Source organism: Aedes aegypti, chromosome 3, assembly GCF_002204515.2.
Source record: "Aedes aegypti strain LVP_AGWG chromosome 3, AaegL5.0 Primary Assembly, whole genome shotgun sequence".
NCBI classification, from domain to species: domain Eukaryota; kingdom Metazoa; phylum Arthropoda; class Insecta; order Diptera; family Culicidae; genus Aedes; species Aedes aegypti.
The window spans coordinates 63,679,589-63,693,742 of NC_035109.1; the positions used below are offsets into that span (position 1 = coordinate 63,679,589).

Here is a 14,154-nt window from a genome sequence, read left to right on the forward strand (position 1 = left end):
GGGAGCCTCCATTTCGACCATCCGGCAAAAGAAGATAAACTCAGGATGTACCGAACAGTCAACATAAAATGTCGTTCCACCTTTAAGGCCTAAACGCAATGATAGCGGAACGGCAACGGAAAGCGGAACCGGTTTGCCAGCATGAATTATTACTTGCTTGTGGTTTGAGTGTTGGCTCACTCTCATTCGTTGACAGCTCAGTCGAGGTGGTGTGATTCATTCTGGCGAACTGGTTCCGCTAACGTTGCGTTTGGGCGTTTAGGACAGCCTAGCGCTTATCTTGTGAAGAATTTCTTGATTCCATGAATCCTTCCCAAACCTCGGCAGATTAACGCCCTAAGCGGTAAAAGGAAAATCATGCAGATTTCCCTGAACATCCAAGGGTTAACGATAACCAAACCTTTTGCGGCTGCCGAAGCCTTGGGAAACTACTTTGATAGTCTGGTCAGCGTCGATGCATACGATACAGTTTTCAGCCGAAAAATCTCCAACATCTTCAACTCCGAGTATGTGCAGCAGCGATAATTCCCAACCGAATGGAGAGAAAGTATCGTCATCCCTATTCCCAAAACCAACGTGGCCTCTCGGGACACATCTAATATATCGTCTCATATCTCTAACGTGTTGCCTCTCGAAGGTAGTCGAGAGAATGATTTACCGTCGGTTAAAAGAGCTGCTCGAAGCGGATGGTCGCTTCGGGCATTGACAGCATGCATTCAGGTCGGGATACGACACTGGTTCTTACTTCGCCTCCCTAGGAGATTTCCTTCACGATACGTGGACAAAAGAACAGCATGTATACCTCTTCTCGCTGGACATTTTCAAGGCGTCCAATGGAACATGGACGCCGTTGGTACTAAAACAACTGACGGAAATGGGCTTCCCTGCTAACCTGATCGGCTTCCTTAAAAACTTTCTTCTACATCGTCTTCTACATTCGTTTTTTTTTGCTCTCAAGAGTCAAGACAAACTGTCGTTCCCGTTTAAACATCATAAAAACGATATCCAAACCATGCAGGTCCAGCAATCGATCTACGCGCTTTAGGTTAGCTAGTACAAGCAGGCTGCTTTACGTCTTTACAAAGTCACCTGTTTGAGCCTAGAAATCCTCTCTCCAACGGGTACGTCCACACCTGGGAGGGAGAAACCGATACAAAATTTATGTACGTCATAGTGAGCCGAGATTATGCTGTCACGAATTGTCACTATGAGCCCAGATCCTAAAGAATGGACAAACATGAGAAAAGCGCGTAATTGATCAAAACATATTTTTGTATTTCAACAAAGTTGACAACAATCGGTTGAAAATTAATTCGTGCACACCCAAAAGCAATGCCACGATAGCACCTTTTAATTTGATCGAATATAAAGTATTGAAACACGCATCTTTTTACGCTTTTCCAATCAAAACTAAAACTGGATGCACATAAAACGATGGCCCTTTTCCCAAGTTTGTCCAGAAAGATCGATGGAACAAAAGAAAACTAGCGATTCTTCGCAAGCCTGCCTTGATTGTCATTGGTGAGTGGGAATTATCTTGCAATTTGTAAAAGTCATCGATTGCACCAACCCCCCCGCGAAGTGACAGATAACGCAATTTTCACGTACCTACTTGCAACGTAAACAATGGGGCCATCCACCGCTGCCGGCACAATTTTTCACTATGGCAGATCGGAATTGCACGCAGCCATCTGTCGCAAAGCGACCACTTACGCTCCAAAAACAGCTGGAAACGATAGGATCGCTCTGATTGATCAAACAGAGGTTGCCAATTCCAGTCGTCCCCCTCATTTTTGAATATGGGCAGTGCAGTAACAGAGGAAAAAGGGAACTCTGTACCACGCCAGCTTTCTTTGGCTTAGGCTACAAGTCCGGTGTCCCTCTGGAACTACCTCATGGTATTACTTATATTATTGTTGATAATAAGCTGCGGGACCTAAGCTGGTTACGTAGTCCGTAAAAGACCCTATTCGCAGCCGCAACACGTCTTTTCGCTTCGCGGAAAACGTCGTTGTCAACGTGCATGTCATAAGTGTTCCAAGGTAAACAAATTCTTCAACAACTTCAAACACATCCCCATCAAACATTACCTCAGCATCTACACCACCAAGCCTGACTCTATCTCTACCTGCAACCATGTACTTCGTTTTTTTAGAATTAATGGTCAGGCCTATCCTCGCTGTCTCCCTCTTCAGAGGCACGAAGGCCTCTCCACTGACCTGCGATCGATTCCTATTAGGTCTATATCGTCCGCAAAGCCAAGGAGCATGTGCGACCTTGTGATAATAGTGCCATTTCTCTGCACGCCAAATCTTCTAACAGTACCCTTGAGTGCAATGTTGAACAGTAAATATGAAAGTGCGTCTCCCAGCTTCAACCCGTCTAACGTTACGAACGAGGTTGACACCTCGTCTGCGATCCGAACACTTGATTTCGAACCATCCAGCGTAGCACGTATCAGCCTAATTAGATTCGCTGGAAAACCAAGTCCAGAAATTTTCTGCCACAGTTCATTTCTTTTCACTGAATCGTAAACCAGCTTGGTATTCACCGACCAAGGACTCCTCGAGCGGTCTCAGTCTTTTAAACAGGATGCGTGACCGTATTTTGTACGCCAAATTCAGCAGTGTAATTCCTCTGTAATTGGCACACTCTAGTCTGTGCCCTTGGGCGCACGAGGCCTCATACCTTCAGAAGTACTCGGTGGAGCAACTGGTAAAGCTTCTTACTTCCGTGCTTGAGAAGCTCAGCCGGGATCTCGTCCTTCCCAGCAGCCTTACTGTTCTTCAGCTCGCTGATAACCTTTTTTACATATCCTATGCTCGGTGGGTCCACAGCTTGATCGTCATCATCAATGTTCATCCTGTTTCACACTACATTTCCATTTCATCGTTCAACAATTGCTGAAAGTGCTCCTTCCACCTTCCACCGCCGTTTTCTCTTCTCGATCATTGCAGATGGCGGGCACTGGTACGATATTGAGCTGCGCGCCATACACCGTTGCCTAAAATCTCCGCATGTCGTTCCGGCTCATGCAGTTATGAGCTTCAGACAGCACACCTTCTTCGTGCTGCCTTTTCTTTCTGCGGTGGATTCGCTTTTCTTCGTCTTTCTGGGTCCGCGGTTCTGTCGGATACCGGCCACAAGCATACGGCTTCTGGCGATATTATTCATATCTGTAACTCTCTGGCACTCTTCATCGAATCAGTCGGTGTTCGTCTTCGTCGTTGTCCAATGCCAATCACTTCCCGCGCCGTTGTCACAGTTCCGTGGATAGGGTCGCACAGACTATCGACATCACCAGGAACGTTGATTCTTTACAACTGCTCGTCTAGCTGCTGGCGGTACAGTGCAGCTACCCCAATAGTCGACAAGCGTTGGATATTGACACGCAGTGTTCTGTAAGTTCTGGAACTCGTGACGCTGGATAACCGCGCTCGAATTTCAGCTACAACGAGATAATGATCCGAGTCGATATTAGGGCCTCAGAAGGTCCTGACATCCATGACATCTGAGAAATTTCGCCCATCAACTAGCACGTAGTTTATTTGGGAGCAGACATCGTCACACGGGAGTCCCCAGGTGCGTTTGCGGATATTCCTGCGTGGAAAGTAGGTACTGCTGATTGCCATCATTGTAGCAGCACCCTAGGTTACTAGCCGGGGGCCATTATCATTGGTAACGAAATGGAGGCTTTGCGTCGCCGATGACTATCTTGACATCCTACTTTGGGCACTCTCCGTAGGCCTTATCTAGGCTATCATAAAACTCATCCTTCAATGTTCGCGGTGCTCTGTGTTAAATTGAGAATTGCTCTTACTTTTAAGTCTGTATGTGCTATTACCTGTTCCCTAGCGTTTCTGCACGAATTGCTAGCCAACGCAAAAGAAAGATAAAGGAGAACCTCTCATTGTTACAAAGGCCGTTTAAAAAAGTTCAGCGAGAGATGTCAGTTGCACTTAAAAAAAATAGTTACTTAAATTTATGCATTGATGACTATTTTATATCTGCCTCTTTTTAATTCTACTGCGAATTTATACACTGTAATTTCGACTGGATTCAAGATTCAATCCAGGCAAATTGACAAATAGCATGAAAATTTCCGCAGAGTGAAAAAGAGTCAGATAGAAAATAATCAAACATTTAACAAACAATAGTAAATTACGGAATGCAATTGTCTCCAAAGGATTCAAAATCGATTACAAATTCTTATCTGGATCTTAAGTGGTTTTGAGAGATTTTTCAGGGATCTTCTTCTTCTTTCTAGCATTGTAGTGTGGAGACAGAGCCCGTTTCTCAGTTTACTATTCGTATGAGCTCTTCCACAGTGATCAAGGATGGAAAAAAATCACCTCTAGCGACTAACAACATAGCATTTGAATGGTCTAAGAGGGCCGTCGCGCTTGCAAAAGCATGATTTGAACTGCTCACTACGCGCGCATGGTAAGGATATATGGAGCATCCGATGCACTGTTTGTCGCGGGACAAACCGTTTGTCGGATGTTGTAACATGTTGCGATTAACATGAATCAGAACGCGTTAAACGGCATAATTTTTCGCACAAACCATGCCCGATTGACTTTCGGATCAGAAACGACATAGGGTTTTGTTCTTCTTCGTCGTTAGCGCTACTACTCGTCGTATCAAACCTTAAATGTTCCACTACGGCGGATATTCAAACTTACCTGCAACATAGATTCATTATCCAAGTGTAATTTTGTGCAAGCTGTTATGGTTTGTACACTTGTACACCAAAAATGCAATAAAACTACTGTATTTCGGTAAATAACTTCAGTTCAATTATCCACTTGGCACTTTTTCACCGAAATCGCATGGACGAACACGATTTGAGAGAAATGTTAAGCGATCGACTGAGCCACACCACTTTTCAACACAATTTTCTTCCCGCCCCCGTGGGTGACTTACTTCGCCGGGCACTTATTTTCACTATGGAAAACCTTCGTACTTCTTCACTGAAGGATTTCATTCCAATCACATGCCGTAAAACTTCAATAAATCATCGAATTTTACGAAATTTCCTCAACCGCCGCGTATAATTGAGAATGTAAACAAAGTTTAATCCGTCGTACTGAGAAAAAAAAAAAGCTTGTGCGCATGAATGTGTGCGCGACGCTCGATGTAAAAATACGGTTTCTTTGATTGTGTTGTTTTCGCTGTACTGTGAGCAAATGCCATAATTGTACGGTCAAAAAGAATTGTGTTCATATGTTTGGGCTGAATTTAGATAACGAACAATGAATTTCAAACGAAATTAGTATATTCCATCATTCTAAAGGAATGGAGTGAGATGCCAGTAGATGTATATATTCTAGTAAAACATTTTGTTATAGCGTTGATATATTGTGTTTTAACCATTCAATACACACAGTGAGCCGTAAGTTGTGAGACGAATCTGGAAACTGATTGCGACGGAGTTGAAAACGATACGACGGACTGAGAATACGGTAAGATGCATTTTCTTTGCATTATTTCCAAAAAGAGATCAAGATTTATCAAAATGTTATTGTACAATGCTAAAGCCGTTTTGAGAAAGAATTGTTTGGCATCGGTTTGTGTCAGCATCATTCACTGCAATACTGGGAAAATAGCAGTTCTCACTGATCAATGCTTAAAACTTATGACTTTGGTTTGCGAACAATTGATCGTTAGCACACATGTCGAGCGATTCATTTTTCGCTGAGCGGAGTTTGTTGTTAGGGCTTAACGATCAATGGTTTATCGTTGTTGCTATGCTCGATAAAGAACAACCGCGATGCATCATTTATTTTGTCATGATCACTAGATTTCCATCCTTGACAGTGATTAACTGAGAGCCTTCTATGTCGATTGACCATTTTTGCATGTGTATATTGTGTGGCAGATACGATGATACTCTATGCCCTGGGATGTCGAAGGAATTTCCGATAAAATATGCAATTCTAACCCACGCCCTTACCTTGGTCTTGCTAAATAGCTGCGCGTTTACCGCTATGGTTATCTGGGTCCCATTTTTCTAAAGAGACAAATTGGTTTCTATTATTGGTTCTTATGAAGTTCAGGAAATAGGGTCCTAAAGCCCTGTCCCAATTTTAGTACCAAACGTTTAATTTTAGGTCAAAATCACATGTTTACTCAATTTTTATATGCTTTTCGTTGGTTTTCAGCCAGAAACATTTTTTTTCTGATTTTTTAGATTTTGCCACACCTCTTACTTTAAACTCAAATTTTGGGTGTCTTTTGTTCTCTGTGTCCCTTCCGAAATGTCAGATAGGAACAACCCCTGTGTTAAAACGTTGAGCCCCTGTGGCGATTTTGTCGATTACGTTAACGTTAAACATGATCAAAAGTGTCAAGGTTCAAATTGGGACCCATTTTTTAAATTAAAGTTTGAATATGATATAGCCTTTCTTTGAGCGGAAAAATTTGCCAAAGTGGTTGCAAGAACACGCTCTGTCGTGTTATTTAAGAAAAATAAGTTTTTATCAACAATTTTAGGACCCTATTGTCAGGAGCTCTTAAATGGGTTTTGAATTTTGCCAAAGGTTTCGTAGATGGTAAGATATGGCGTAGATGAAGCTCTCTAAGGGGATTGGGGTACTTAGCGTATCCTTTACAATATTTTTTGGGACACCTTAGAAAAATCTAGAACCCACTGTTAATTCGCTTGCATTCTTACTGTAAACCGCAATTCCTTTTATAATCCATTGAAAATTATTCTCTAGAAACTCTAGCTACCACTTCTGGAACATCTGAAACCCTTGAGATATCCTTTGAGATTTTTTTTAATGCTTAGCTTAGGTTAGACTGACTACACATATCAATGGTTGCTATTCCGTGATTGACCGAAGTCAGTGAAAATGCACAAAGAATCAACTAGCAGTTCGGCTGGGATTGGCCATAATCTTCTTCAGTGTGCATAATTCAGTGCCTCTATTTATACAAGGTCAATAACGGCGCCGGCCACGTCCTTGCAGTCATGTGGGATTGGGGGAAGGAATGTTAGTGTGTGACCTCTGCACGGAAAAAAATCGGTTGCCGGATTCATGAACAAAAAGTCATGAATTCATAAAATTTTATGTTTCATGATATCATGATTAAAAGTCATGAAATCGTTAGTATTATGCAAGAATTTGTATGCTCAGGGCGTTACACAAATCTAACTGTCACTTTCTTCATCTTAGTCAACGCATCTCATGGCGATCGGTGTTTTTTCTAGTAGTTTTGTTTTTGAAAAAGTTTAAATTGAAGACACTGCTCTTCGGAACCTTGCCATCGTATCGATGACATTCTTGGCGAGATTTCCGTAAGTTCCCACATTGTGTCACGACACAATCAATCTGCCGGAGCTGTTAGATGTTCCAAAATTAATACTTACAAGCCTTCATCCTGATTTTGCAGAACCGGGCAATGTTTGACTTTGAGCGAAGATTTCGCTTCACAAACTCGTCGGCGATTTTGACTGTTCGAATGTGATGCCTTCCCTATGTCCTATAGCAGAGCAGCTCAAAAAAAGCCTTCGGCAGCCGGATGTTCCAGTTCACTTTCCACATCAACAGTATTGTTAAGGAGTGTTCCATTACTCATGCAATCCACCAGCATTTTGTGAGCCCAGGGACCATTTGTCAAATCAATTGATGTTCGAAACAATATTTTGCGTACAAACCAAACCACTGAATGTTCGCGTTCCTGCTAAAGATTTGGCACTCGTTTGGTTGACAATTATGGAATGTGTTCACGGTTTATTACGAAACTACCGGCGCAAAAGTCGCAACGATTTTAATTTTCATATCATTTGTTTACCAATAGCAAATATAAACTGGGATCTAAATTGACGTATAATGTTCCGTTTTCATGAAATTAGTTCATGATTCAGGGATTCTGCTTCATGATTTCATGACTCAACTTTCCACTTTTCAGCACCAAAATCGGAATCATAAATGAAAGCCATCTAAATACATGAATAGTGCTTATGTTATGATGAACTTTGTTCATGATATCAGATCCTGCTTCATGATTTCATGACCGAAATTGCCACTTTTCGTATCAAAAATAGGAATCATAAATGACAGATGACTAAATCCATGAATAGTGCTTATGTTTCCATGAATTTTATTCATGGTTCCAGCATACATGCTTCATGATTTGAGGATTATAGCTAACATTTTTCTTCGCTTTAAATTGAAAACGTAACGTACAGCCGGCGTTACGGTAAAATGCTTCATGATTTCATGACTTTTGGTCATGGTGTATTTTCATAACATGAAAACACACTTTCCTCCCGAAATCATGACTCATTCTCCTTATTTCGAGTGCCGCATTTTTACCCGTGTGCTATTTGGAGACCGTATTTGCCTCTGCATCTCCACAAAGGTTACTGAGAGGGATGTTTGGTAATGGGGAGGATCGTTGGGTCAAAGGATTCACTTTGATAGATGATTAGACCATGATACAGTGAAACCTCCATGAGTTGATATTGAAGGGACCATCGACTCATGGAAATATCGAGTCATGGAACAGCAATTCTTTGGAAAGCTGCTTCAAGGGACCATCATAGTAACCATGAAATTATGTTTTTAGTATGGTTCCATGAGTCGATATCGAGTCATGGAACATCGACTCATGGAGGTATCACTGTAAATAGTTATTTTTCTGATATAAATATGCTTATATGTAAATATAATATTTTTATTTGCTATGAACAATTTCTATGTAGAGGAAAATTATGCCTACACTTGAAGTGACGAACCATTCAAAGTTTGTTGAACAAATACCTAAATGTAACATTCCTACAGCTGTCAGGACGAAAGCATGTGTTATTATATTTTACTTATTTGAAAAGAAACAAAACACTCGATTGGCTGGAACATCATAGATTAAGAGTAATCTTATGCCGACATTTAAAGTGGCGACCCATCCAAAGTTTATTGAATAAAGTGAACCTTTCGCAAGTCTACACTTGTAGTGTCGAACCATTCAAAGTTTATTTAATTACAAAAATTAAGGTAAAAAAACAGTCATACATATTTTATAGATTAAAAATAGTAGCATGAAACGAGCGACTGAGCAGCAACAATTCACTTTCAGCTTAACTAGTATGCTCGGACAAATAAAAGCACTCAGAGAAAATAGGCGCGCGACCCGAGAGGGAAAACAACTGACTTCACTCGGCCGACACGCGACATGTTTGATCCTGCCCTCGCAACCCGCCCCCGCAGGAGCAAGCGTCAAGGTCGAAAGATCAAACAGAACTCCCTTAGAGATTTTTTTTTTTTAGATTTTTTTCAATGCATCTAAAAACTCCGAGGAGTACCACATTATAACCACCGAAATCGCATGCAAATCTCAAACAATTCTTTGGGGTTTTGAAACCCCTTTTGAGAACCTTTTGAGCATCTCAGAAAATCACAAGACATCTATAGATGAGCCTGAAAATTGAAGACCCTCTGTGAATCCTAAGTGGAAACACCCAAAATCTTTTTGACAACTACTCGAATGCTTCTTGTTAACTCTTGGGTTACCTTGGGATACCCAGAAGCCTCCAATTTAAACTTTGTGGATAAAAAATGTAGCCTTTTTTGTGTTAAGGAAGTGTCTCGAAACCCAAAAAAAAACTAATTAAGGAACACCCGATTCCATGGCATTCCGGGGAATTAAGTATTGACCTGGTTTTGGAGGATTGCTGGGGAAATTTGTCTAGGCAGTTTCCTCTGAAGTCTCTTGACAGCACAACAGACATTTTTGCTGAATAACACTCAATCAGACAGAGCCGGCTACTCAGCGTAGTGTTCTTATGAGCACTTCTACAGTTATTAACTAAGAGCTGTCTTTGCCAGAAACACTCAATCATACTTCAGCTGAATAAACTATTATTCAGGACCTTATGTTACTTGGGAGATTACTTGTTGGATTCTTTACGGGTTCCTAAAGAAATGCCGAGGAATGTATCATGAAACTACTGCAAAGACAATTCAGAGTTACAACGCTTTAAAATGAAATACACAGAAGAGCTCACTTGAAATCCAGGGCCAGGAATACGTTAGAGATATGATATGGGAATCAACTGGCATGAAAAAAGTGCTATTATCTTTGGCATAGAAATCTGTACTCAAATATATTTAACGACCATCACTTCAATAAAAGATAACACTAAGCGATCGGCTGAAATCAATTATGTTTCCCTACAAAATTTTCGACTTTTATAGAGTGGGATAAAGGGGTTTTTGAAATGGTGACGTAAAAGAAAATTATTATTTCTATCAGCCATATTTTTTACAATCAAAACACTGAAGAAACTCAAAAAAAAACCTTATTCTAGAGCTATGAGCGTATCTATGAGTTAAGGCGCAATACTAATATAAACACTAACAATGTATAGATAACTAATAGTACTGATCTTCACAATCGCCGCTTCTAACATCAGGTAAAGGTGAACTAACCCCTAAATCGCACAAACTTCAATCAACTAACCGCCGTGCACCTTCCTACTCTTTCAAGATCATCCCGTTCGGAGAAGAACCTCTCATCGCCTCGATCAACCGATCGGGACCTGAGCGAACACCGCTCGCCACATCCCTCACATCGCTACAGGAACGGAGGCCCGGACGATGACGACGACGACATCTACGGTACGATAGTCCCACCCCGTAGGCAGCATCAGAAAATGCGCCAGGCCAACAGTTTCGGCAACATTGCCGAGAGTAACTCCGGCACGCTGGAGTACGGGTACCGTTCGCGCACTCGCATGTCCGAGGGCAACGCCAACCAGAGCGATTCGCAGAAGATTAAGCGAACCAAGTCGTTCTGGAAGTTCTCTAAGTCGCAGGATCACATCATGGAAGGTATGGCCATGTGGAAGCATAACGACGTGATCCCGACCAGCCGGGAGAAACGCGAGATGGAGAAGAAGGAAGCCACGCTAAAAAGAAACATGCGCAAGAAGGAACAGATGGAGAAGCAAAAGCAGCGGGAAATGATCATGGCAAAGGAAGCCGAGGAAGCTCGTAAGAAGGAGATGATGCGCAACGTCGAGAGCAGCACACTGATGAGAAATCGCGAAAGGGAACGTGAGAATGAAAGAGAGCGCGAGTGGGAACGAGAGAGGGAAAGGGAACAGGAGCGAGAGTATCGCGAGCGCGAACAGGAAAGGGAAATGCAGCAAAGACCGCACAGCATCGCAATGATGCCGGAGCAGGCAAAGTTCCCCATCACAAAGTCGGACATAGATAAGAGGATTTCAAAGCTGGATGAGATGAACCAACAACAACAGCAGCAGCAACAACAGCAACAGAAGAAGATCAGTCAATCTAAGCAGGATAGGGATCGACAGGAAAGGCAGGATCGTCAGGATCGGCATGAACGACAGGATCGGCAGGATCGGCAGGATCGACAGGATCGGCAGGATCGGCAAGAACGGCACGATAGAGGCGATAGACAAGATCGTCAGGAAAGAAGCGAAAGACAAGATCGTCATGAAAGACAGGACAGACAAGAGAAGGATCGTCGAATGCAAGAGTCGGATAGAAAGGCATCAAAATCCAATAAGAACGATACGAACAATAACAGAAGCGGTTACAACGATCGTTTGGACCAGGATGAGCAAATCTACGGAGATTCGATGCAAGCTAAAGGTAAAGAAAAGTACCGAACGAAGGAGCGAGAGAACAGTAAGAACCGAAACAACGATGCTCTGAACAAATACTATCAGGATCAGCACTTCGATGATTTTGCGATAATCCCGAGCGATTCGATCATGATTCAGGACACGAGTTTCTACGACGACGATGGTATGATGGACGATATGATGTTGATGAAGACGGTCCGCCGTAAGGAAATTCTGAAGCAGTACTACTCAAGCGGAACTGATACAGAAAGAAATTCTTCGAGTTCCGATCCGTACGACTGTATCGTGGTAGATGATCATCTGGTTTCCGCAGCTGATATGATGATGAGGAAGAACCGAGAAAGGATGCGTGTGGGAAGAAAGTCCAACGGTGATGCGAATCGTAGTGATTCCAAGAAGCAGCAGCAACAACAGCAACAAGAGGAAAAGATGACGTTTTCGACTTTCCGCGGGACAACCGTTGACGACGAAGATGCGATGATGATGATGGATGAAGAGATGATTGAAGAGCCATCGCGGGATCGCCGGTCAAAGCTGTCGAAAACGAACAGCAGTGGACAGATGATGGATTCGTTGAAGTATGAATCCGAACAGGAATCGAGAATCAGTGCCAAGGTGAACGCTAACGGAAATCAGAAGCGTAAATCGACAAAATCTTCCGTCCCGGATGGCAAAGCCTACGGTCCGTGGTACGATCTGTGGGGATCAGAATCTCCGATGCCAAGTCAGAAGTGAACATAACTTTGAACTCCAAAAATGCCAACACAAACTTCAATGCACGCTTAAAGCATTTCACGCATACACACATGCACGCACCCACACTCAAATAACCCGAGGTTTATCAATCTTTATCGCTGGCGTAAAGATTGAAGTTAATCCCATACAGCAATAGCAAAAGTAATAGCTTTTCTTCGCAGTCGCAAAAGCAGGACAACAGTGGTTCAATGAATCGTACAAAGTAATTTCATACAAAAGACTTGGATGCAGACCTACAGAAAAGTGAAAATTCTTCTTGATTTTAGTTTTCTAAATTGAACATGAACGCTCAATTTATACACATTTTTTTAGGTTAGGATCTACCATTCGTTCAATAAGTATCGTAGTAGCTCTACTGAATTCTAATTTTTCACTTCAAGTTGAGACGGAAGAATTTTATTAAAAATAACTTAATAATAATAACTCAGAAGAACATAACTTTAAATTATTCGGATACACATCGACCAGCGAAGTTTTGGTGCTCAATAAATAGTATTAACGTTAAAATATTTCAAAAATGATGATTAACTTTTTCGGCTAAGGACTTTTTTCCCATGTAATGTTCCCTCGTTAACAGTTTTATAATCATCATAAGCAATTTGTTCAAAACATCGTATACCCTCAACAGTTTTTCTTTATAATAAACAACGACCTACTTATGTTTTGAAAACATTTTTAATGTTAATCGGTGGTTTGCGTTGTCTGTATTGAATTATAGTCAGTATTTTTAGGGTCTACTTTTCAACGGGTCGCGCCCGCCAAAAAAGACACACATCCAACATATGCTAGTTTTACCAGTACCACCTTAGAACCGTTAGCGTTAGCTTAGGACCTTAAGCAATCATACGTTTTACCATGGAAATTAATAAATAATTGTAACTGTACGGAAGAAATTTGATATGTGCCAATTTTGAAAGAGGAATCCAATAATGTCGACAGGGTTGGTAGGGAGAAGAGAGTTGCGTTTGATCGATCCAGTGTCGATCACCACGAGTCGGGCGTACCGGTACGCAGCCGTATGATGAATCGAAGCCTATAGTTATGCAACAGTGGGCACAGCATTGAAACGGCATGTCGATCGCAATAACGCAGACGGGTAGTGAGTTTGCAGTGAAAGATTTCAGCGATGCTGTCGATCAGCAAGAATCCCTGTCGTGTTACGTAGCGTTACGTTGGTAGTTGTTAATTGTTTTAGAGTTTAAATGGATTATTTTTAGGAAGTGTATGTTATTGTTTAGTTATTGATGTTTTCTAGTTATTTTATTTGGATAGACACATTGATTGATGATTAGCATGTACATTTGTGTGTAATTTTTAGTTCATAGTGTTGATAGCTTATATTATATTTAAATTGTTATAATTTATGTATTCTTATTTTTTCCGATCAAATATTGATTGTACTTAACAATGTATGAATAAAAGTTATTTTACCCAAACAATCTGTTATGTTTTCCTCCTTTATCACATTGACTGTTGCCATTCCTCAGAAGCTGGTGTTCAAAAATCGAAATGGCGTGAAAGTTTGAACTTAATTATGTACATAACATATAATTCAAAACCGTTCTAAAAACTACTTACTATTCTGTGGTGCATCCTTCAATATATAAATTTGTTCATTTTTTATGAAATCCTTGCAGTATTTCTTGGATTCAATCCCTTGAGAAATTTTTGGTCAAACTCCTGATACCTACCTTTTTTTATTTATTTATTCATGTTTCTAATAATTAGCTGATCCTTGAGATTCCAATTTCACTCCAGATCTATACTTCCTAACCCGT

At 41.3% G+C, this 14,154-nt stretch overlaps 1 protein-coding gene across 4 annotated transcripts in view; it reads left to right on the plus strand.

Annotated features, from left to right (window-relative positions):
* The window catches only part of LOC5567674 (zinc finger CCCH domain-containing protein 13), a 483,331-nt gene extending 469,940 nt beyond the window's left edge, over positions 1–13,391 (plus strand). For all 4 annotated transcript variants that reach the window (XM_021853276.1, XM_021853278.1, XM_021853277.1 and 1 more), the window contains one exon: positions 10,495–13,391. In XM_021853276.1, coding sequence (XP_021708968.1) covers positions 10,495–12,355 — 1,861 coding nt within the window. In that variant the 3' untranslated portion in view covers positions 12,356–13,391. The remainder of the gene's footprint in view (positions 1–10,494) is intronic.
* The last annotated feature ends 763 nt before the right edge of the window (positions 13,392–14,154 follow it).